We start from the raw sequence: 25,816 nt of genomic DNA, 5'->3' as shown, positions 1-25,816 counted from the left end.
ATAGATGCCAGACACAGGTTCTCCACTCGGGTGGAAGCCATCCTTTTACCGTGTGGATGAGGGAACGGAGGCTCTGCAAGGAGATCATACAGGGAGGAGGAGTGGAGGTGAATTTGAACCCCGGGTCTCAGGCTTCCATGTCCATGGTCACTCTGGGACACCCACACTTCTGACCAACGAAAGGAGCTTGGCAGACGAAGGGGAGGGTGCTGAGGTCATGGTGCTTTTGCATGTCTGTATCTGTTATCACACCTCTGTGTTCTGACAAAGGTTCTGGACATAAAAAGTGAAATCAAAAGTGGCAAATGATGAAGCAACTGGAAGAAACTGAAGTACTTTAAGGCAGTATTTTCTTTAAGAAGCGTTCTAGCAAATTCTATGTCATTAGAAAAGAACTCTGACAATTCGTCTTAGACCTGGGTTTTGGAGAGCCACAGGGAACACAGGCATGTTAAGGACTGGTTAGCTTGCGGTGGGAAGACCATTGCCACACTTTGTGTATTTCTTAAACACATTCGCCCTTGGCACCTTCTTTAGGGAACTCATAGTATCTTCTAGCTTTTAGTATTTTATTAAACTTATGCTGTCTTAGGTTTTCACCTTTAATGTATTGGGTGCAAGCCTTTTCCTGGGGAGATAGAGCACACATACACAACACGCCTCTACTCGGCCCACAAGAGACCAAAGTTATTGATGTGGGAGTCTTCTGTTTTGTGTTTATTTCATTGGTTAAATAAAGAAATTAGGTAGGCGGAGTAAACAGAACAGAATGCTGGGAGAAAGAAGCCAAGTTAGGCAGCTGCCATGATTCTCCCACTTCAGACAGATGCAGGTTAAGATCTTTCCTGGTAAGCCAGCTCGTGGTGCTACACAGAATATCAGAAATGGGTTAGATCAAAATGTGAGAATTATCCAGTAAGAGACTAGAGCTAATGGGCCAAGCAGTGTTTAAAAGAATACAGTTTCCGTGTAATTATTTCGGGGCATAACCTAGCCAGGCAGCTGGGATCCGGGAGGAATGCAGCCCACCGCTCGCTCCCCACAACAAGTTATGACTGCAACAAAGTCCAAGCTCGTGGACCAATGAATTTTTAATGGGGTCACTATACGGAGTCTGGGCAAAGTGGCAAAGCGTTATGCAAAACTCTTGAGCCGATGCTCAAAAAAAAAGGCAGTTGCTTCACCAGAGTCCTCTCATGCAACCCCATATGGGTGACCACGCCCGCGAGCTGCAACCCCAGAGCTCTCTGCACAACTTGCAAGACAGTCCACAGGTCTGGGACACCTACTTTTGTTGCAGCTCAGCTGTTCGGAGCTCCTCCCAGGGCAACAATTGACAGCTGCTGTAAACCTGCGGAGCTCCTACGAGAACCTTCTGAGTTTTCCCTTTCTCAGACTCAGGAGCCTCCTCCTTCCTCCTAGATGGAAGGTTTCAATTTGGAGAAACTGCCAAAACAGCAGTCTGAATGTGTGGCACCGCCATAAAGAACCCGATTAAAGTTAAGAGTTTCCTGTTTAGAACCAAAACCCAGCTGCTCTGCCTGAAAGAGAGATGGCTGTAAGCAAGCTGTTTAAAAGTCTTGGCTTCTTTTCCTCGGTTTCAAGGTGATAGTAATAACAAACGTATTATAGGGTTCCCACAAAAATCAAACCCATTATTCTGTGAAAACTAATTAGAAGAGTAACTAACGTAGATAAAGAACTCAGTAAATGTTTGTTGTAATTATTTCTGTGTACTATATCAATGGAGTCACAGAGCCTAAAGGGTTCTAAGTTCTTGGTTATAGGAAAACTAGTACAAGAATGAGGTTTATTTGGTGCGAAGAGAGAAGGCTTGGGATGGGAATATTCTCCTATTCACCTGAGGCTGCCCATGGAAGGAGACTCCTAGAAATCTTCTTAGTGCCAGAGACAAGGGGGCAGTGTTAGAAATACAGGGAGAGTATGCCAAATTGTTTACAGGTGACTTCTCTAATATGGAGGGCACTGGGAGGCTTTAGTTTCAAGTCTTGCATCTGCTAAAATAGACCCCCTCAAAGGACATCAGAGCAAAAGCTGTGCTGTAGATACACCTATCTTCCTTAATAGAAACAGAGTGTCAAAGTCCATGTTCTCAATCTTGACCTGAGAGGGAAAAGCATTTCATAAAGGGATAATCACACATCTCCTACAGCTTTCTGATTGAATAGCCCTGCAATTTAATCCACAATGCCATCCGGAAGCTTTCTTAGCTCAACTCCTAGTCAGAAACACGAAAGCATGCTCACTCCTTGGAGAAAGACAGGTCTATAGGGTGTGTATAGACTCCCCTCGACTCGTCAGGATGCTGTACTTTTCATTCAGGTTCCTCATTCCATGGCAGTTAGCTCAAAGTCACCACCCCATTCAGGAGCCACTTTGGCCATCACTGGCCTTATGGGCTTCAGCTGGTAGCTACATCAGAATGCCTCTCAACGGAACCTGTATTTAAAGAGACATAGATTACTGTGTTTGTGGAGTGATGGCTAGAAGTTAAGTAGATGTCTGGTAATTTGTGTTCAAACCATTAGGAACACGCTCAAATCTTCCTTTACTGACCTACAGACACCCGCTGTCCTCAGGAGATTGCTTTAAATCTCAATTCCTTATGCATTTATTTAAACATTTTCCATAACACTCTGCTTTTAGCCCCTACCAGCCCACATATCATGTTTCTTAGGAAAACAGCCTTTTTTACAAGACGTTTAGGGGTGAATCATACAGTCAGAAGCGGTCTCCTTGGGGGAAGCTGCAAAAGAACTTTTTCTTCGTGTGCCCATGACTTCCCAGGGAAGGGAGTAGACAAACAGATCGGCAAAGCTTTGAGATATAAGGTCATCTCAGACGTTCTCTGGTAGTCTCAAGTAGACTGCTTAACCAGCGGAGGTGAAAAGCTTCAGTTCTGAATTTATACTCCACCTTCATGGATACGATTGATCTTCTAGAAGCAATCGAAAGGGAACCGTCTATATTTGCCACGCGCATTTCCTTTGCTCCACCCCTAGCCAGAGATGCACTCCTCCCACACAGCCATTGTTTGGCCACCTCATGCCCCTCGTTTTATGAACCAGTTACTATCTTCGGAGCAGATCCTGTTGTCAGGTCCTGTATAGATGATGGAGACCCTGAAGTGAGTAAGACAGCCAACCCCTGGGGCTGCAGAACTTACAGATGCTTTGTTACCAGGCGGCTACAATGGAATCATTGTGGATATTTTGTTACCAGGCAGCTACAATGAAATCATTGTGGATATTTTGTTACCAGGCAGCTACAATGGAAACATTGTGGATATTTTGTTACCAGGCAGCTACAATGGAAACATTGTGGATATTTTATTACCAGGCAACTACAATGGACTTGCGGATATTTTGTTACCAGGCAGCTACAATGGAATTGTTGTGGATATTTTGTTACCAGGCAGATACAATGGAATTGTTGTGGATATTTTGTTACCAGGCAGCTACAAAGGAATTGTTGTGGATATTTTGTTACCAGGCAGCTACAATGGAATTGTTGTGGATATTTTGTTACCAGGCAGCTACAATGGACTTGCGGATATTTTGTTACCAGGCAGCTACAATGGACTTGCGGATATTTTGTTACCAGGCAGCTACAATGGACTTGGTGTGGATATTTTGCATTCTGAAAGCTGTGCTGCTTGCATTATAGAATTTCCTTTGGTCCTACAGTCCATTGCATCATTCCCCTGCTGATGGTGTTTAGTTAGCTTACAAATTTTGGTGAAAGACTTAGAGAAGTTTTTCCCCCAAGTTAGATTTCCAGTATCATTAAAAAAATGAAGTCATGGTATCTAAATTGTTCTGTGGTTATTCCCAAAGCAAGATGCTGCTACTGCCTTCCCCTTTCCCTCCTCCCCCTTCTCTCCTCCTCTATTTTCTCCTCTTCCTCCTTTTTTTCTTCTGTTCCCTCTTCCCCTCCCCTCCTCCTTCTCTGAGTCTCCTTCCTCTCCCCTCTCAACCTCTTCTTCTGTTCCCTCTTCCTCTCCCTTCCTTCTTCCTTGCCCCTTTCTCCTCTTTTTCTTCTGCTCCCTCTTCCCCGCTCCTCCTCCCCCTTCTCCTTCTCTTGCTTTTTTTTATTGAGATGGTATATCACTATATAGCATTAGCTGTCTTGGAACTCATTATTAGACATTATATGGCAACTGTGCTCAAGTGTGCTCACACTACACACACACACACACACACACACACACACACCATGCAAATAAGTAAATATTTAAGACATGGTGTGATGGGGGCAGATATGGTATAGGTGGCTAATGTCAAATAAGAAGTATCTAGTTCATCTCTCTAGCTATGCTATAATATTGTATTCAAAGGAAAAACTCTGCGGAAGGAGTGTGTGTGTGTTCTTAGGAATTCTGACTTCTCATTTAGTCACACTAGCAAATCTGAGGATGGAATGGGATCTAGTGATGATTCTTCTTCAATTTTTCTATCCACAAACTCCTCTCATGATCCTTATAATTTTGATTGTCGAGGCTATTTCATGAAGCACACAGCCTGTGACTCCTCCTATCCCTTTCGTCCTCACTATGGCTGTGGCCACCATCACATCCCATTGGGATGTCACCAGTGACTTCTTAGCAGGACTTGGTGGTTCTGTCGGGTCAATGAGGTTCAGTTTCAAGATGGATGTCAGGTTGATCATACTAAGATAATGAGATCATGCTAAGATAATACTCAAAACCTCATGAAGGCCCTCATTTCTTTCAGAATCAAGGGTACATTCTTTAAGATAATTTGCATAGCTGTCCTTCTCTTTGTGGTTATTCTGACTTATTAGACTTCATTTTTCACTTCTTCTAGGCCAATTACTCCCCCCATGAGATCTTCATATATAGCAACTCCTTTGGGATGTGCATCTGATTTGTTTTCTTAAGAAGGCCTCATCCAGAGATCCTCTTAAATTCTACAGTGTACCCTAACCCTAGCCCCAGGACAGTTGATCTGCTTCATCGGCTCTGCCTTACATATGTTATCCCCTGCCATTAGAAAAGAACACATAGGTTAGTTGTCTTTTATAGCTGTTGCTTTCATTCCCTCCATTTGAATTTAAAAAGAAAAGAATTTAGGTCTGTTTGGTTCATCTAGAGAGTGATTAGCACCTAGTGAGTGATATATATATTAAAAGCATTAAGTATACTTTCATGTGTAATATTAATTATATGTCTGTGTAATTACCAAATGACTTAGATGAACATATGATGATATTAATAGTAGGTCTGAGCATTGGGTTGCACCCATCAGAGTACGTGTGTGTGTTCACTTGTCAAAGACCCCCCCCCTAAAAGCTCATGGAACAGGGATCACTAAACCACCTGTGTGAAGATGGGGCAGCTGAGGGATGCAGAAGCATGAAAGTCAGTTGTCTAGCGTTTCTCTATATCTGCTCTAAGTTAGAGCTTACAGACACAGTGCCTAAGTCCTAGGGACCATATTCAAGCAAAACAATGTTGGGTCAATATTATCTATCAAGATTCTGTGGAATTTCATTGGGCAAATGGGAGACTTTCCCATGTAAATATCACTACTGCTACTATCTTAGGCCTTTGATCCCAACCCAAATCCTTTGTAGGCAATTCGAGGCTCTTTATTAGGTCCCCATGTAGTTTAGTTCGGAGGTGTGTGACTTACTGTTCCTACCTCTTGTCGGTTGGTGCTTGGCTTTGCAGAAGGTTGAAAGCTTCCAGAACTATAAGGGCTTCCTTATATTCATGCAAAAAAAAAACCAAAACACAAACAAACAAACAAACTGCTCTTCAACTCTGGTTTGCTGTCTTGTGTTAAACTCTGGCTCTGTGTCTTGTCCTGTAGCGGTAACGAAGATAACGAAGGCCGGCCCCTCCCACCTGTCTTTGTCTCTGCAGGAGAATGACATCAACCTGACTCACATCGAATCCCGACCCTCCCGGGTACACAAAGATGAGTACGAGTTCTTCACGTACCTGGATAAGCGCAGCATGCCTTCTCTGGGCAGCATCATCAAGAGCCTGCGGCAGGACATCGGCGCCACTGTCCATGAGTTGTCCCGAGACAAGGAGAAGAACACAGGTGAGAGTGTGTATCAACCACACAGCACTGTTGTCATAAAAAACCGATGACAACTTAAAGGTGCATATAAGGGAGAGGAAGTAAGCCCAGGAACTAGACCAAAGCTTCACATAGCATTGACACAATCATTAGTCCCTTCCCCCTTCTTCAGTGTAACTGTTTCTTGTTCTCATTGAATATGTTATGTTGAAAGACAAGATACTGTGTAGCCCAGAGTGGTTCCAAACTCACTAAGTAAGTGAGCTTGCTCTTGAACTTCTGATCCTCCAGCGTCCACTTGCCAAGTGTTTGGATAATAGGTTTGTCAGTGTCCACTTGCCAAGTGTTTGGATTATAGGTGTGCTCCACCATATCCAGGTTATACAGAACCAGGGATCAAATCCAGTGTATTGTGCATGCAACTTCTTGTGTATTTTTTTTAAATTCCTGGGCTACAATCATCTGCCATAACCAAAGAGCTTTCTCCAAATTTTTACAGCATGCCAAACCTGGATCAGGTTTTCAGGTCCTGAAAGGCAGCTCCCCAAGACTCTACCAAGGGTGTCTTCCCCACGCTCTCCTCTCAGAGGTATAACTCTGACAGGAAGCCCCATCTCTGACTTGCCCTTGCCCAGAGTGGTCAGATGGGCTCAGGTCTCAGGAGGGACCCTTGCAATTCTTCCTCTTCAGATGTCTTCACCTCCTTCCTTTTGCCTCCCAGGCTGACGCCTGTCCTCTCCTGCCTTTCAGGCCACCTGCTCCCAACAGGAACTTTAGACCCACAGGACAAAGGGCCTGCTGGGTCCTGGGGCAAGCTCTGCCTCTGCTTGGAGCAGGTGGAGGCTGAGGCAGCTGGACTCTGGAGTTGGAAATCAAAGAAATTTACAGGCAGCAGGCAGGCAGGCAGGCAGGCAGGCGCCACTTGGAGAACGAGGAAGATGTACATGGGCCAGCTGGAAGGCTGCAGTCTGAGCTGGAAGCTCCAGAAGGAGCTTCTTGGAGGGGATAGAGAGAGACAGTTAAGAGCCCAGATTCTTGGACAAATACATCACACACTTGGTGTGACTTTGAGCAAATTACTAATGCTGACAACCTCCAGCTGCATCCAATGGAAGAAATAAGAATCCCTGACATTCTGTGGCTAATGAAATTATACCTCCAGGCACTGGAAATAGAGCAGAGGTTGTTTAGGGGATTCATAAATGCCCTATATTCTTGTCATTATTATCATTGCTATAAACAGGTGGAAAAGCCACAGGAGCCGCAGCAATCCAGCTTGTACAAATCCTCTCCTCATAGGTTCCAGGAGCTGGAATACGACCTCAGAGGTCACGCAGCTCCACAGACCCCTAAGCTTTGTATCATGAAAATGGTGGTCGTGACTTGCCTTAAGGCAGACAGCACATTCTGCGTGGTCATAGGCAAGAGAATATTAATGACTTAACTCATCTATGTCAGACACTGCGGTAGGGGCTGGAGAAAAATAAGTCAACTGCTTGTTCCTGAGTTGCTCAGTCTGGCTGAGGGGACAAGACACCCAGGTAGACATAGAAGAGGGGCCTTGGCTGTAGGAGACAGATGCCTTTATCACGTGACTCTCGGGATCCACCAGTGAGGAAGTAGAAAAGCTAACGTTTCCCTCCAGAGGCGTATCCTGCAACTCTGCAACTACTGCTGAGCCTTAGACACGAGGAGGAGCACAAAACTAATTCCTCAGGAGGCTGCTCACCTCATTGCTCAGGATGGCGGGGTGCTGGTCTTTGAAGTGTGTGTGTGTGTGTGTGTGTGTGTGTGTGTGTGTGGCAATCTTCCGGGAGCAAAGAAGAAACAGCCTGTGCTCACTCTTTGAAACGTGTTGTGTAACTGTCACTTCTGCGAATAGCCGTTTCCACCTGTGGTTCAGCAGCTGCTAGAGCGGCTTGGCAGATGTGGAGGTGACCCCAGCAGGGAGAGGCTGGCTGTCAGGGCTCCGGGGGCAGATCTGTAGGGAGGACTGTGAGTTTGGAAGCTGGCTTTTGAGAGGAGCATTGCTCTGTATAGTGTCCCCTCCTGTCAGTGTCACCGGGGGAAAGATGAGAGGAAGGAGGCGCAGGAGTAGATCCGGATCTTTGATTCTTTCTCCAGACAAAATGCCCTTTTTAATGAGGGGCTCAGATCTCAGGGGCAAGGCTGACAGCAGGTTCAAGTGAGGGACCTGAACCCCTCAAAGCAATTACGCTAAACCACTTTCCCCTCTAGTCGCTAAACCATTCAGACAGCAGCGTGGGTGACAGAGAATGAAAGTTCCTCAGTTTCTTAATTGCTAACGTTCCCCACCCGAAACAGCTTGAGGGAAGGTTAATTATGGTGACGGGTTAAAGAAGCCCCAACCTCCTCAAATGCCTCCTGGAGAAGCTCATGGGGGCTTAATAGGATTTTAATCCAGAGAGTCTTTTGAATGCTTAGTCTATTCTCCTGCTGCCGTCTCTCCTGATGACCTCAAATCCTTCTTCAACTCAACATGAAAGAGCACTAATATCGGCCATCGATCCACCTACTAATCCGTCTCCCTTTCCCTTTGACTGTTCTGCATGACATTGCATTTAGTGAGGGGGTAGAAAATGCCTACATGGAGACAGATTGCAGCCAGGGGAAGCAGACAGACATGGACACAGTGTTTTGGGTAGTCAGAAGTTAGAGCATTGCCCTTTGAGAGACTTGCCCCTTTGTACATGTTTCTTAAAAGACTTTCTCCAACTTGGGGTTGTTTAACAGGATATTGTGTTGAGACAGCGAACTCAGGTTTCCATTACAACAATTATTCTGTGCAAAACAGAAAGACTAGCTGATATCTATCTATGCAGCTATGTATGTATGTATGTATGTATGTATCATCTATCTATCTATCTACCTCTCTATCTATCGTCTATCTGTCGTCTCTCTACCACGTACTATCTCTTATTTATCTGCCTAGCCTAGACCTAAGATTATTGATAAAATCATTATTACGTAAGTTTTTCCCCCATGTAGCCCAGTCCCCTGTAGATTTCTCTTTTCTTCGTCAATATTGCTGCTCTGAAGGCCATGCTGAGTAAGACAGATGTTTTAGATTCATCTTGGTTTTCTATGGTCAGTGAGAGGATCCCTTGAAAGGCTCTGACCTTCCCCTCCCAGGACCTGGCAATTGGTGCGCATGTGTGCGCGCCTACTTGTTTGTAAGAGAAGGGTGTTCAAAGGAGTACTGTTTCCTGAAGTGCTAAGACTCGTCAGAAGAAAGCTGCTTAAGGCCGAGTGGCCCAGATGGTTGGAGGTTCTTTAGTCTCATCACCTGCATGTCTGCCTTTCCTGTCCCTTTCTCTGTCTCTCTGTCCAGTTCTCGTCTTGTTCGCTCTCAATTGGAAATTTCCCTCCACGTATTTTCCTTTGTCCTGTGCATGGTCTTCACAACCACGGCTCTACGTGCCCAGGCTCCTACATCTGCAGGGAATCAACTCTTCAGACTGGGCAAAATACACAGTTACATCACTATTTTGTCTTCATTTAAATGCTCCCTGGATGTACTGATGTTGCTGTGTGTCCTGGAAGTCAGGGAGACATCTCCTGTTTCTTCAGACTGCTCCAGTTGAGACAGACTGGCCCCATCTGGAGGGAGAAGCTCATTCAGGAGGAGAGGGGAAGTATGGGGACTCTATGCAGAATAGCTTAATGCTATTAATACTCTGCTTGTTCCCAAAATTCTGTCAATAATTCACTGGCAAAGAAAAATCTGAACAAATGACCCGATGAGGCTGAGCTAGCTGGTCAGACACAGAGTTTAAGCTAAGGAAGAACCATAACATTATAAAATAAAAGAGAATTCTTCATTTGTATTCTAAATCTGTCTCTTAAAATTCTTGCTTACTTTGCTTGTCTCATTTAGTCTTTGCAATAGCTAGGGTAGCCACAGAACACTCTTCATGATTTCAGTGTTAGAAGACAAGAGAGGGAAAAGCTGGGTGGAGAATGGTTTTTGTCCTTCCTCTTCCTGCTTGATCCCTCGTCTGTAGCTGTTGGGCCAGCTTGTTTTGTCTCATTTGAAAAGTGAAGATGTTCAGTGCTAATGTGACTGTGTGGTCACATGATACAATTTTAGGAGAGGTGCCGACGCGCAGGGCTCATGTGGTCAGTGAACTTGAATCTCTTAACACGAGACACACAATTCTTAAGGTTTCTCAGGTCCCCTTGTTCGCAACCTTTGCTGACTATAGGGCATGACCATGTGCTGTTTGGTTCAGACAGATGATTATGAACGTCAGAAGGAACAGACGAACACCACCCTTCTTCCACATGCCATGTATGGTCCTTAAGTTGCAGGAGGGAATAAGAAGATGCAGTTGTAACTAAATGCCAACTTGTCATTCACAGTGGGTCAAGGGACCCTCATAGTGACCTGGAAAGAGTGATACGTTTAAAGTCAAGAGCTGATATTTGGTTCTCTGCTTTCTACATGGTTGTTTGTCACCTTGCCTTCCAGGACGCAATTCCCCCCCCCCCCACCCCTCTTCTTCATCTGGGAAATATAATGAAAATCTGTTCTGTTGCTCCCTGTAGTTCATGGACAAGGTCACGCGAGATATCTTGAGGCATCTGAATGTCTGAGTTGAACTTGCTTGAGATGAACAAGCTCTTGGTCTCTGGCATATTTGGGCCTCAATAGGGAGATACCTCTGTAATCCATCACCCCAACCATTATCAGGGCATTCGTTACACCAGTGTACGGAAAGCGGACCCTGACCAGGGTAGCAATGCAGAGGGAACCACATTGGGGTTGACTCTACCCATTAGTTATGTGTCTGGTTTTGTGAGGGTCCTGCAAGCAGGTTCCCATTTCCAAGCCTTCCTGTGACTGGCTGAGCCACGCAGCTGTGGTTTGTTGGGAAGAGCAGGGGCAAGAGAGCCAGGAAGCCAGCGTTTCTCCTTCCCTCTTGTTCTCCTTTCCTTTCTCCTTCCATTCTCATTCCCTCGTTCTTTTCCACGTTTTCCTCCTTCCTTTCCTACCAGTGTTGGCAACGCTTATTATCCAAATGATGTCTTTTGGAGGGATATTTCCATCACCTTTGAGATTTTTGCTTCATCGGATACTCTTTTCTCTTCTTGCCTAGCATGTATACATCACATGACCCTTTCGTTGTAAACCCCACCCATGGTATGCTCTTCCTTTGATCACTGTCCCTTCTTGAACTTGACTTGACCTTTCCCACCCCTTTCTTTCTCATTCTCATTCCCCCTCTGACTTCTCTCCATCCAGGCTCTTCAGGGTTAGCAGCAGGAGGACCAGCAGACATGGTACCCGACATCATTGGTGCGGCCTCATTGCTGTATGACATGCTGTATGACAATGATGGGGATGATATGGAATTCCTAAGGAGTATCATTTTGGGCACAATGAACTCAGCCTTCAAAAGTGGGACCAGGCAAGACCTGGGATTAGAGAAAGCTTTACATGTATTATGTGTGACCTAATATCAGCAGGTGGACCAGAACTCAATTTGTGAGTGACAGGTCACCTGATCTCATACTTCTATGAGCTTTAGGAAGGTAGAATTGGGTGTCTGGGAGATACAGTGGGCAGTCTGCCACTATTTAGCCTTAAGAGCCGTGGAGTTTTTGGAACTGGAGAGATGGCTCACAGTTTAAAACATCGATTGCTTCTTACCAAGGATAGGAGTTGGATGCCCAGCACCCAAGTCGGGTGACTCACCACTTCCTGTAACTCCATTTGAAAGGGGACCCAATGCCTCTGGTCTCTTCTAGTTCCAGCACTCTCTTGCACATGCCTCCCCCAGTTAAAAATAAAACTAATCTCTTAAAAAAGAGACACGTGGCCCCTTGGGAGGGTTAGTGTGAGGGTAGCTCCCGTTTAGGGGACGGCTGGAGTAAAGGGCCTTAGAGGTGATGCTGTTTACTCATAATTTCAACGTTTCATTGAAATGTCTGTTCTCCATGCACTTATTTATCTGATTCTATGAAGCTGATCTTAATTAGCAAACAGAGACCATACGCTTTGCCCGTCACATCTTGACTGATACTGCTCTGCCCAGGATGTAAAAGGGACCAGCTTGTCCCCTCGGCCAGGCTTTGACTCCTTCACCCTTGCCAAGATCTTCCTCAGGGTTTTTCTTTCTCTAGAAATGAACATAGAGGTGCCTTCAAGCAGAATAAGACCCTGCAGGACTTGGCCTGCAAGATCAGGCAGCTATGCTCTCTTCCTTTGCTCCTGGAACTCATACAGCTCCTGCCTCCTTACAAATCTGGAGGCTGTGCCTCAGAGGAGGCACAGGGGAGCCTGGAGTGAGGGTGAAAACACCATTCTGTCTCGGGTCTCTGAACTGGAGGATTTATTGCTCTTCCTGAGACAGTCTGGCCACAATCCTGGGTGCCTTGTCCCCTCAGCCCTGGGGCTGGTGAATGTCTGACGGAGCATGAGAACTGGATTATGATCTGTCTGCCTCGAACTACTGTGGGTCTAATGGGCTTGCACTGACCCACCAGGCAGGAAGTAGGCTCTTGCCTGTGGGCCCTTTCCTTTGGGAGCACTCTGGAGCCAGTGGTCCCTTGGCGTCTGGGCAGAACAGTTGACCCTGACTTAATGGGACCACAACGTGGGTGTCCAGGGTCTGCTCTCCAGCAGGCTGCTTCCTTTGGAGCCAAATCAATATTTATTAATGATCTGCACCCCTCCCGGGTGCCAGTGGCTTCACAGAGAGCCTCTGTTACGCCAGCCGGCTCAGTCATTCATTAACCCCAAGCCCAGAGCCTGTGAGTGCCTTGCAGAGGCTGACCCACCACTGGGGTATTTGGCAAGGTCATTAATGAGCTAATCTGATTTAACTTTTCAAAATGAAGGCCTGGGTCACTGGGGTCAGTGCCTATTCCCAGCATTGTGACTGAGACCCTATGTGTGTGGGGGGGAGGTCGTGGGGGGAGGCTGCAACTTTCTTCTGAAGAGGAGAAAGTGTGTGGAGGAGAAGGTAGGCGTTATGCGTTACCACGGCCATCCAGGAAGGCTGGGATGGAAGACAGGAAGGACTTCTTTAAGGCCCTGTGGGGTCCTACTTTTGCTCACCCAAAGAACAAAGGTAACTAGAACTGTTGGCAGATTGGTCAGGCCTGTGGGGCTGGGGGCACAAAAGTGGACTTAGGCTCTGCCCCCAGGAGCCTGAGTGACAATATTTACTTAGCCAGACAGGCAACTCCAGGCTTTGTGAAGCTGTTCAAGCGCAATGACCGTTGACACAGCCCTACCTGCTACAGGTTCGTTACTTCCCATACCAGCAAAGGTGACAGGTGGCAGAATTAGTTCTTACACATTTTACAGATGAAGAGTGCGCAGCTGCTGGCTCCCCAGATTCCTGGGGAGAGAGTAACTCGCTCAGACGCACACGGTTTGTGCTCAGGAAGATACACTTGAGCCCAGAGTGACCTTCCAGCTACCAGGCCTGGATGCTCAACCTTCTGTGCCTAGTGTCATCTGGAGCTGAGTGGGACCAGCATTCCTCTCTGGGCTCCCTGCCTTTGTGTGAGTTCCCAGACTGCATGTCCTTCAGACTCTGAAGAGAAAGGAAGTCATATGCCTCAAGACACTCTTGCCTCCTGTACCCAGAGCCTCCCTCCCTTAGGTCTCTTGTCTCAAGACTCAAGCCTTGTTCCAAGGCGACAGCCTGTGAACTCTTCATTGACCTGGGTCTTTCTATCCCACACGACTCGGGATGCAGCCAATGGCCTTAAAAGCGATGCCTTGGAGGAGGTGGGGGTTTGAGTTCAGGTAGGGCAAGGCAGCTGCCAACAGTGAGTCCACACCTGCCACATTCTACCCTCTGGCTTTCTCAGAATCCCGAGAATAATAGTACCCAATAGTCTAAAATCCCGCGTGTGTGTTGAACGCTTTTGTTAGCTTTCTTCATGGGCTAATACATCGCTTGGCATTTTTAATCTCTGTCTGTAGGTGTGCGTGCATGCGGGCTCTTGCAGTGTGCGGTGTGTGCAAATGCCACACTGTGAGTGTGGAGATCAGAGGTGACCTCTGGTACTGGTTCCCTCCTTCTACTTTGGGACAGTCTCTGTTTTACCTTTGTGTACGCCAGACTAGCTGGCCCGTGAGCTTATGGCGATCCTCCCGTGTTCACCTCCCAATTCGCTGCGGGGAGCATTGGAATCACGCATGCCTGCTAGGCTGGCTTGACAAGGGTCCTGGGAGTTCGAACTCTGGTCAGCCCATTTCCTGGGGAGAGGCTTTAACACTGAGCCACCTCCCCATCTCCTGATCCTCACTTACTCACTGAGGGATGTATGAGTTTTAATGGCCCTTTCGCAAATGAGAAACTAAGGAACCGCTGAGATTAGATGCTTTGCTTCGAGTCCAGAAGTCGGGACCGAGCAGAGAAATCTTCTCACCCAAACCTGTGTTAGGAGTTCCCAAGCTTTTCCATTTTCCTGGCCAGGCTTTGTGTTCCAGCCATTTCTGTATGATGATGGGGCTCAAAAGTCACTGGAGGCTCCTGCCCTTGGGTGGCTGTCATGACCTTCTAATCCTGCAGTCTCAAGACCAGGCGCTGAGCGCAAAAGACTGGAGCTTACCAGGCTGTGTGCTCTTTAGATCTTAGAATACTTGTAATGGTTTCGAGTTCTCTTATTTATTTATGATTAATTATCTAATTAGATAACTTACTTCTTTTCTGCTAAGAGGTCTGAGCGAAGCCTGGTGCGCCCAAATAGTTTGGTTTTGCTTTTAGGGAAGAATTCCTCCGAGCTAGGTCTGCCTGGCTTTGCTGCTCTCTAGTGGTGAGTTGGGAAATAGCAGGCGTGCCTAGCTTTGAGGCCAGCGTCTGTGGTGGAGGAAAAAAGTTATGGATGGAGCCAGAGACTGTAGGGACCATACTCCCAGGAGATGAACACAGCTGCCTTGCTGACTGTGGTGCATGCATCTTTCCATGCGTCCTCTGGCCAGCCTCTCACAACATTCCACCCATTTCAGAACACAAGAGTCACTAAGGACCAGAGCAAAAAGTAAACACATCCTGCTTAGCTTATAGGGGAAACTGAGGCCTGGTGTTAGGAAGGATTTAACGCTGGAGTCAAATGGAGACACAGCTCTTCACGCTAACATCTAGTGTGTCCCCTCCCCCCACTTCTTCCATAACTGCCGGAATGGTGAAATCTGTCGTCACAGTAAACGTGGATGGACCCTCTGTGTGTGGAGCCTAGGGCTAAGCTGTGTCATGTCGGCTGAGTCCAGTTTGTTTAACAGCAAAGGGAGATTATTTGAACCTGTTTCATGGGTCCGGAGGACAAAACTAACAGGCGTGTGTATAGTTATATAACAAAGGGAGTGGCATGCGTACTAGTTTTTCTGGAAATTTCACTCTACCCTTTGTGTGATGAGGAAAACAACAAAACAACATAGTTAACCTCTCTCTCTCTCTCTCTCTCTCTCTCTCTCTCTCTCCCCTTCTCTCCCACACCTTCTCTTCCTCTCTCTCTCTCTCTCTCTCTCCCACACCTTCTCTTCCTCTCTCTCTCTCTCTCTCTCTCTCTCTCCTTCTCTCCCACACCTTCTCTTCCTCTCTCTCTCTCTCTCTCCTTCTCTCCCACACCTTCTCTTCCTCTCTCTCTCTCTCTCTCTCTCCTTCTCTCCCACACCTTCTCTTCCTCTCTCTCCCTCCCTCCCTCCCTCCCTCTCTCTCTCTCTCTCTCTCCTTCTCTCCCACACCTTCTCTTCCTCTCTCTCTCTCCCTCCCTCCCTCTTTCTCTCTCTCTCTCTCTCTCTCTCTCTCTCTCCTTCTCTCCCACACCTTCTCTTCCTCTCTCTCTCTCTCTCTCTCTCTCTCTCTCTCTCTCTGTGTGTGTGTGTGCGTGTGTGTTTTTGGGTTTGTGTGTGTGTGTATGCATACAGGTGTGAAAACATATAATGATGTTACAGACTACAGTGGACCCCAGATAGTGAGTCCCATAAGACTTAGTAAAATCATAGACATCTGAGCTTGCATAAATACTCTCTGGATCACACAGGGAGAAACTGTGCTTTTCTCAGAATGTATTTGGTAAAAGATATGTGACAAGGTCTATGTGCGTGTTTACAACTGACTAACAATACTGTTCACTATGTCCATAACTTTTCACGGGGGCATCCGTATCGACCCGTGTGAGTGCTTATTGTTCTAACGAAGGGGTACTCTGAAGCCTTCTTGCTTTACTGCCTTATGGAAGGCACACAGAGGCACAAGAGGGTTAGTTACTTTTCTGGGCTCTTAGACAGTACGGCAGAGACAGGACTCAAACCCAGGCAGTCTGACCCTGTCCAGACTCACTGTCCTGCGTAGATGGGACACCAGGGAAGCAGGAACAGAGGCTAGCTGTCCCAGATCCCAGGGAGCTCTGGCGGACTAGGATCGAGTCACTGGACTGTCCAGGGACTGGAGGAACAGATGCTGTTTAAATAGCATCCTGTGGAGTAGCAGAACGGATAAGAGATAACCAGTGTGGTGAGGGTTCGGGACAGAAAGAATCCGCCTGCACTCCTGAAGGGACAGGAAACTGGTTCCGTCTTATGAAACTCAGTCTGTAGTTGTTCCTCATATCAGAATAGAACCAACATATGACCCAGATATACCACCTATGGGACCTTTGGGTATACATTCCAAGAATATAAAATTGGTATCTAGAAAACACATCAGTGCTTCCTTGTTCACGGTGGCACAATTAACTACAGCCAAGAGTGAAATGTTTGTAGATACGTGAGCAGATACAGAAAATGTAGGATATGTGTGTGTGTGTGTGTGTGTGTGTGTGTATTTCAGTCATCATGGCTAACCTTTCTATTTGCTGCAGTATGAATGAGGGGCCTTTTGCTAAGGAAAATCAGCTCACTGAAGGAAAATAAATGCTGCAAGACCTTACCCATTCAGGGAACCTGAGAAGTCAGATTCACAGAGGCAGAGAATGGGCTTGCCAGGTGCTGGGGCAGGGGTGGGGGTGGGGTAGGGATAGGAGTAGGGAGACATTGACCAAATGGTGCAGAGTTTCAGTTGTAAGATAAATCAACTCTGGAGATCTAACATGCAATGAATAATAATAAAACACATTGTATACTTGAAATTGATGAGAGACATCTTGTGTCCTCAATACACACACACATACACACATATGTGTGTGTATATATACATATGCACACATACACACAGTGGTAACTATGAAGCAATGGATGAGTTCATTAACTTGGCTGTGACAACCATCTCCCATCACATATGTGTATCAAATCATTATTGCTAAGTACAAAGATGCTCATGTTCTGTTAATCATTTTTAATTGTGGTAAAAGGAATGAAATAGCACACCCATGGCTTCCACCTTCCTGCTCCATTTTCTTCCTCAGGAGCTCCTGGCACTGATGTAGATTCATGGCTTTTTTATTGCTTGTTTTGTGCTGCCCCTGCGGAGTGTAAGCTCCCCAGGGTGGCCATCAGTGCCATCACCTCTCCTGCCCGGGACAAGGAGTGCAGTTGGTGCTCAATGCATGCTGGGATGTTGGAGAATCTGAGTGCCCATGGGTTGGAAGGCGGAGCAACCAGGAAGCTGGATGCGTGTTTCTGCTGACACCAGTCTTGCCTGATCTGTGAGGCAAAAGATAAATGAGCACTAACAAACAGTGGTTAAAACCCAGGAGATGGGGCTGTTAATGGTGCTCCACGCAGGGGAGAGGGACAGGTCTCATTGCCCAGGCCCTTTGGTGGCAGCATCTGAAGAAACAGGCTAGGTTTCACAGGAGATCTGATCTTCCCTTGGCACCGCTGAAGCCTACCAGGAAACAGACACCAATGCCATATTGTGTCGGGAAAACACTGGGGACAGGGCTGAAAAACAGTTCTCTCATCTGCGGGGGGTCCCTGCAAATGCTCCAGCCAGCAGAGATATGATCTGAGCGAGGCAAAGGGGAATCCAGTTCAACCCGGCTTAGTTAGCTGGTGTGGGCTCGCACCTCTAGAACCTGGTATGGGTCAGTTTAGTTTGTAGGTGTTTAGGTAAAGTCCAATTCTGGAAAAAGGTTTCCGGTAACAATTATGTCAATCTCATGTGCACCATCCAGCTTAAGGCTGCTTAAGAGCCCAGGGGAGGATCAGGTGTGCTCTCGGCCACACAGATGTCCTAGAGGTCACTAAGCTAAGAAGTACGTGTGACATCTGTCCTAGGTATGGTGTCTACTGACTGAGGAAAAAAAAAACCCCGCTCAAGTTATCATTCTAGGAGGGGAAGGGTCTGGGATAAACGCAATAGCCTGGGGGATTGGGGCATAGCCTAACCCTACATACAGCACAGGCCACCAGGCTATTAATAGCATCTACTCCTAGCCTGGAGGGTGGGAAACAGGTATAAACCTCCCTTCCATCGAAGAGACAAGCCCGTGTGCTTCCCATTCCTGCTTTTGCCAGTGGGCGCCTGAGTGAGCACAAGGACCTTGTGCCCTCTACATATGGTGGGCAAGGAGAACGTGTTGCTGAATAGAGGCTCCAAAGTCTCAGCAGCCTGGCATGAGGAGTTATCTTTCTAGACCTTTCTCCCTGCCCCTCAGCGCTGCCATGTGACCAACTGCCTGGTGCCATGGCGAGGATGGGAGGAGGCTGCTTAGGTAAGGTGTGGAGGAGGACGGTCCCTGTCATGTAAGTGAACTAAGACAGCTTCTGTCGTCACCACCCAAAGGGAGATGTGGTCAAGTGGCCGGTGATTTAAAGCCACAGAAATCCCAGTATGAGAAACTAAAAGGCCAGTGCTCTCAGTCAGGTGGCCATGTCACTGTCCCTAGCAGGACGGATGGGCTGAGGAACAAGCCCGGGAGGCAGCTGGGTGTGAATCCTGACTCCGTCATTCGCTGGCAGCGTGTGCATATGCATATGTGTGCATGTGCTTTGTTCATGTGCACACGTGTGCATGCATGCATGTCTGTGTGTCTGTGTGCCTGTGTCTGTATTTTGTCTGTGTTAAATCTGAACCCACAGAACTCTAAAATGGGTCATATTGCGTTATCCCAGATACTAGCCAGAAGCCAAGGGATAATTTTGGGATAAGTCCCTCAGGCAAGGCTGTAAACACTTGAAAACCTGCTCAGCTGCTCTTCAAAACCATCCTTTGAGCACCGCGGTGCCTTGGTTAGACAGAGGTACCAAAGAGCTCGCCGCATGGAGTATTTAGAGCCGCACCTCGGGCTGGACTGCATTGTTGACGTGGGGAGTGGAGAGCTCTGCAGCTGGGATCCGCAGAGAACAGGCTCTGACTTCATTTTATGAGTTGGTGTCAGTCCTTGTCTCCTAGTTTGGGAGAAGTCCTTGCCGATTCTTGTTTAGGCTCTTGCTTAGATCGCCATAGAGCACTTCCTCACATTGACCACTAGATGGCAGGAGTGTTCTTTCTCATCCCACTTGAGCGGATACCCTGGGCTGTATTGCCGCCTTCATTCCTTCCTCAAGGAAACTTCCCATTAGAGGACCCACTCCACCCCAAATGCTCACCCCAGTGCCCAACACGCGGTAGGTCTTCAGGAAACATCCGCTGTCCTTTTTATTGTTAGCGTTTCCTTTTTCTCAGAGAAGGGACTGAGCACAGGGACCCTAATCATCCGAAACCAGCCTGGGGCTGCTTGCTCCAGCACTGGGCCCTTCAGCCTCCTTCGGGGGTAAGAGCCACTGCCTTGGCTGGCTGCGTGGACCCTGCCGTGTCTGTCTGCTCTCATCATTAAGATGCTGTCTTAGTCCCTGCGTGACCTTAAATCAGTGATTTTGATTTTCAGATTTTTAAACAGCTCGGCTTTCCATCTGTATAAGAGAAGCTGTAATAGTTGTCTTATTTGAGGAAGACTTCGAGACAAGAAACTATGTCAGAGCAGGGGCTCTGAACGGTGGTCACTATCGCTAAAGCCCTCTGTGTTCCCATAACCTCCCCCTTCTCTTCCACTTCTCAGCCTCTGCACATGCGCACTCAAGGCTCCTGCCCTCAGGCGGCTCGCAGTTCACTTTTTCCTGGTTTCTCTCCTGTGTCTCTTCCTTATAAGCCACAAAGATTCGGGTGGTGTCATCTGCTCTTCCTTCCGGTCTCTCTCTAGGAAGGACATCATCGTTGCCAATACCAAACTCAGGTGTTCGTGTGCTCCCTCATGGTGCTGTTTTCCAAACTGAACTGTTAGCTACCCGGCTGTTGCTTCCACGGGGTTGTAGCTGACTCTGAGATCCAAAGGTGTCATGGGGTTGCCCAAGTCACTCGGGAGGGAGTCACACGGTGGGAAATTGGGTTCTAAGGGCTCATCTTTCTTTCTTTAACTTTTGTCCTATTTATATTTGGGGCTATACATAATCTTTTGCTGCTAGAGGAAATCGTTGGTGACCGCTGCTCTAAGTGATGGGTGGGGAGGAGACAATTCAGGAAAACCTTCAGGCCTGAGACTGAGAGCCGGGTTGTGGGCTTCAGTCAGAGTTCAAGGGTCTAACATTCCAGAGGGCAGGGCTTGACTCTCTCCTGGGTTCTGTGGGCAGGGAAAGGGTCCTTCAGTGGGCTCCAGGCTTTGGTAGGGGACTGGGCTAAGACCACCTCATTCCTCATTCTTGGAGACAAAGGGTCCTGAAGAAGAATGGTCTTGGCAGGGTTTAGTCTGGCAGTCTCTTTTTTTTTTTTTTTTTTTTTTTTTTGGTTTTTCGAGACAGGGTTTCTCTGTGGCTTTGGAGCCTGTCCTGGCACTAGCTCTTGTAGACCAGGCTGGCCTCGAACTCACAGAGATCCGCCTGCCTCTGCCTCCCGAGTGCTGGGATTAAAGGCGTGCGCCACCACTGCCCGGCTAGTCTGGCAGTCTCTTGAGGAGGTGTTTTAACATCAGTTTCACCAGAAAATAGAACTTATTATTTTTTAATTTTTATTTTGTTATTTATTTATTTATTTATTTGAGACAGGGTCTCTATGTGTAGCTTCGACCGACCTGGAACTCTCTATGTTAGCCAGGCTGACCTTGAACTCTTAGCGATCCTCCTGTACCTGCCTCCCGAGGTTGGGGATGAAAGGTGTGCCACCACACTACCCAGTTTAAATTTGTAGCTTTAACAGTTTAGGAGTTATGCAGAACCCCGTTTGCCGTCACCATCCATGTGACTAATTGGGGGCTCGGGGAGGCCGTTAGCCACACGTCCCACAATCCACACTCAGGACTCTTCCCTTTCTGTGTTGCAGTGCCCTGGTTTCCAAGGACCATTCAAGAGCTGGACAGATTTGCCAATCAGATTCTCAGCTATGGAGCAGAACTGGATGCAGACCACCCGGTGAGCCCAGGTCTTCCCACCTTCCCACCTTCTTTCCAACTTCTCTTCCTTTCCCTTCCTCCCCCATCTCCAGCTTGGAGCAATGTAAGTTCCTACTTATGCCAGGGCAGCACTGTCGCCATTACTATGGTTACTATGGTTACTACTGTGGAATGCATGTGAACCAGTGACTAGGAAAGGCTGTCCCTATATAGCCGTGTGTATTTCTAATTCTGCCTTTGCTTACTTTATGGGTGTTTAAATCAAGCCCAGCGAGGGGACAGTGACAGAGGTGACGCTGGCCCTTCAGAGAGCCGAGCAGAGGGCTCTAGTCAGATGAGGGAAGAGGGGCTGACGAGGGGGTCTTCAGGAATGGAGATGGGTGGGTGGCACCATGGGCAGTGTGCCATTATGACCTTATGTTCTCCAGGCTCAGTCAGGCAGTGGACTCTTTGGCCCTTTTAACCTGGAAGCAGTTTGTATCAACTAGGTTTTAGCGTGGCTGGTACTGGAGCATGTCTGTGTCCATCCAGACTCTCCTCATAGCCTTGTGGGGTGTAATAACCAATAGGAGGCTCTCTCTTCCCAAAGGCAGTTTCCTATAAGAGGTTTAAGGCTTCTGTCTCACAGACTGCCCAGAGATGTCAGGTAGCTTCTCAAATATGCTTTGTCTATTGTTGGAGCCTGGGATCCTTGGACCCTTAACCCAGTGCTCAGGGGAGTTGAGGACACAGGCTTGGCTGGCGACAAGAAACCCAATCTCCTGCATGCCAACAAATGGGGAGCCATAGGCCAGCCTTTCAAAACACGAGCAGTTGGCTCAGGCGCATGCTCCAAACTAAGTAGAAAGCTTGTGAGCTGACGTGGTTGGCATGAGAAAGACAATGAATATGCCAGCAACTCAACTTCAGTCATCAGTTTTCTCTTTATACCATCCTTCAACGAGAGGGAGAGAGAGAGAGAGAGAGAGGAGAGAGAGAGAAGGAGAGAGAGAGAGAGAGAAGGAGAGAGAGAGAGAGAAGGAGAGAGAGGAGAGAGAATGCATGACAGAGTGAGCGAGAGAGCATTTTATAAATAGAAACAAGGTGAATTCATCCTACCCTCTACCTTCCTAGCAGAAGAAATATTATTTTCACACTTTTCTAAAATAATGTTTGTGTCTGGGAGAGGCCCACACACGCACAGCCACACGAATGTACACATATGTGTCTGCCTGTCACTCTGCAGGCATTGCCGACCGCAAGCCGAGCTTCATCGCCACACTCCAGTGAAGATTTCTGTCTGACATCTCCAAAGGGACTTCTAATGGCTCTCCAGAATCTTAGCTGTGACGTTAGAATAAATTATTCAGAGCTGAGGACAGAAGTTGTATTTAGGCATCTGACTGAAGCCTTAAACACTGTGTTTCACAGACTTGGTGGTGAGCCCTTGTGAGCCTCGGGCAGGAGGTTTGCGACTTCTAAGACGGCCTGGGCTAGGCAGTGAGACTCTGTCTCTAAAACCAAGCTAAACTAGGCCAGACCAAAACTAGATCAAACCAAATGAAATTAAAGCAAACTGAAAACAAAGCGAAAATGTCGACTCTGGAGGGACAGGTTTTCTGTTGTCTTCCTGTAGCTGATACGCTCCATTTCACAGAGCCTAGAGGTGGCAAAGGCCACACTACATGGCTCTGATGTTTTCCCTCTAATGAGCCTCTGCCTGGGCCTCTCAACTGAGGGCCCTGCACACAGAAACATCTTGGGAGGTTTCTTCTCCCGAGGAAGGCAAGTGCAGCCTGACCCAACCTGTGGACGCACACATGAGAACTTTTCCTCCCTCCCCAAGCCCCATCGTCTGGCCTTGACCCTCTGTTCTTCCCTTTGGCCTCTATCCTAATCATTTGGGTGGGTGGGAGAGGCCAGTCCAGAGAGAGAGGGACATGTCCTTCCCTTTAGTCTCATGTTCCCTCAGAAGCCAAAGCTGGCCTTCAAACTCTCTGGAGTTCATTTCTCTTTGCTAACCCAGGCCACAGCTTTGGCTCCCCAGCCTCTCCTTGTCAAGAATTTTATCACCAAAACAGAACTTATCAGGTACACCGTCCCCCTGTAGAGGAGGCGCCAGGCTCTCTCTGTTCCTTCTGTCTTTCATCAGATGCTGGGAACTAGGGCCAAGCATAGAGCAAACCCACGGGTGTCTCCCTGCAGCTGCCAGCCCTGCCCCCCTCCGGGCCTGGCCTCAAGGTGTGAGCTGCAAGTAGACACCAGCCTAGCAGTGAAGGGGTTGTTCTTCTTCAAGGACCCTCTGTTCTGCTCTGTCCCTTGCAGTCAGCGTGATCCCGTCCTCCCCTGACCCCCAGCCCTTGGCAGGATGCATTTGTGTTTGACCTAGTACTTCGGAGTCTCCCAAACAGTTACTTTGTGACAAAAACCCTTCCACTAAATGGGTCTTCTCTTATGTTCCCAATGTCCTCATGCCCTTCCCCCGTTTTCTGCTTCAGATCCCAAATCTCAATTTGCCAGCATGGTTAGGCTTGGAAAACCTTAATGAAAATGCTGTGCTTTATTTTTATTTATTTTTTTTTACACTTCAGGACCCTTCAGCAAATGGCCTAATGGGGCTTCACTTTCTACCATTCTATCTGATAGCAAAACAGACAGAACTAGACATTCTTCAGAGTGCTTGCTGGTGTGAACATCTTTCACTATTTTGCAAGGCTAGAGAGAAACACAGACTACTCTCTCTTAAGACTGGCTAGTCCAGATGACAAATGTCAAATTCGAGTTGCTATTCTGACCTCAAATATGAAGATATAGGTGAGGTGTCTATTGTTTAGTCCAGTAGAGATGGTCCTCCCACGGCAAGCTGACGGTGCCTGGGAATTAAACCAAAGGACCAGGTTTTCTTCTTAGAATACACAAGGGCACTTATATTTCCTCAGTATAAATGGACCTTATGTTAATTGCAAGATCTTAGGTTCCTAAAGTCTGGTGTCATGGTATACACATATAATCCCAACGCACAGTATCCGGAGGCAGGATGATTACAGAAGCCAGCCTGAACTACAGGGTAAGACCCTGTCTCAGATACCAACAGCAAATATAAAAAAGCTCCCAAGTTCCTTATTTGTTTGATTTTTATGATTTATTTTATTTCTATTTCTGTATAGGTGTGCGTGTGTGTCACATGGGTGTACTTGCCCATGGAGCCCAGCAGAGGGCGTGGTATTCCCCCAGAGCTGGATTTACAGGTGGACATGAAGCCTATTTATGTGGGTGCTAGGAACCAAACCTGAGCCCTCTGGAAGAGCTGCAAGAGCTCTGAGCTGAGTTAAGATGCTGAGCCATCTCTCCAGCCCCCTATTTCTAATGAATGATTTCAACCCAGTCTGTTTCAGGGAAAACAGCTTGTGCTTTGTAACCGCCCTGTCATAGAGTCTTTAACCGAGTAATATTTTCTTCAGTTGGGATTTGGGTGTGGTAATTTTAGTTTACCAGTGTGGTGCTTTTGAGATTTTCTTATTTCTCAGAACCCATCCTGGTAAACAAACTAGAAATCTCACATCCCCGACTTTTCTCCAGTTTTTTTCCTCCCTCCCTTTCTCCCCTCTCTTCCTTCCTCCCTCTCCTGTTTCTTCTTTCAATGTCAGTAATTCTGTCAGTAATGCTCCCATGTTCCATGTTCTCAGGTAAAATTAATTTATATAAATTTTCCGAACTTTTTTTAAACTGCTGGTTGACACTGATTATATATGGATATATATATATATACCAGTCAGACAAAGAAAACAGGCAGCATTTGGAAAGCAGGGGCTATCGACCTTCTTCAAAAGCTTCTTTAAACCCTGCCTGTGATCCAAGCCTTAGTTTTCAAGCCATTCAGCTCATGGTTTGGAGACAAATAATAGCGAATTAAAGTAGTTTCTGGAAGAGCCTGTTGGGAAACATCTGCAGGGAACAAAGACGAGTTCCATGGCAGTGGACCAGTGTCTTGACTTCAGACCACAGTGAACTTTTCTGTAAAGTACCCTCCTCATCCTCTGGGACACTTCCAGCTCCTGATGTGCCCCACTCCACCCTAAACACTCAAAGACACACTCGGCCCCCTCTGCACACTTGGAAACGAGCTGCTTGGCACCCTGGGAAGACTGCCTGCCAGTCAGCCTCTGAGGAGTCGCTTGTCATCCTCCTGTGCGGGGTGGCTCGCTCAGTCAATGGAGCGCCTGCCAGGTCAGAAAGGTTCACAGTTACTGAGGTGTCATAAGAAGAGCAGAGGGCTGGGTGATCCAAAGCCTGGCTTCGCCATTATGGATCCACTTCCCCGAGTCTCTCGTTGATTCTGGAAATCGGCCTGACTTATACCAAAGCTGCCACAGCTGTAGACACCTGGGAAATGCCATTTTCAACAATTGCCAGCAGGGCATGGTGGCACAGGCTTGTAATCCTAGTTCTTGGGAGGCTGAGGCAGGAGAGTTGAGGCC

At 47.3% G+C, this 25,816-nt stretch overlaps 1 protein-coding gene across 1 annotated transcript in view; it reads left to right on the top strand.

Moving 5' to 3' along the window:
• Positions 1–25,816, top strand: part of Pah (phenylalanine hydroxylase) — a 48,120-nt gene that overhangs the window by 6,588 nt on the left and 15,716 nt on the right. Inside the window, exons 3-4 of the mRNA XM_041670958.1 lie at positions 5,909–6,092; positions 21,290–21,378. Of these exons, the coding sequence (XP_041526892.1) occupies positions 5,909–6,092; positions 21,290–21,378 (273 nt within the window). The remainder of the gene's footprint in view (positions 1–5,908; positions 6,093–21,289; positions 21,379–25,816) is intronic.

Source organism: Microtus oregoni, unplaced genomic scaffold, assembly GCF_018167655.1.
Source record: "Microtus oregoni isolate MIOR12 unplaced genomic scaffold, Mior012 000001F_ref0000356, whole genome shotgun sequence".
NCBI classification, from domain to species: domain Eukaryota; kingdom Metazoa; phylum Chordata; class Mammalia; order Rodentia; family Cricetidae; genus Microtus; species Microtus oregoni.
This window is presented reverse-complemented; position numbering and strand designations above follow the sequence as displayed.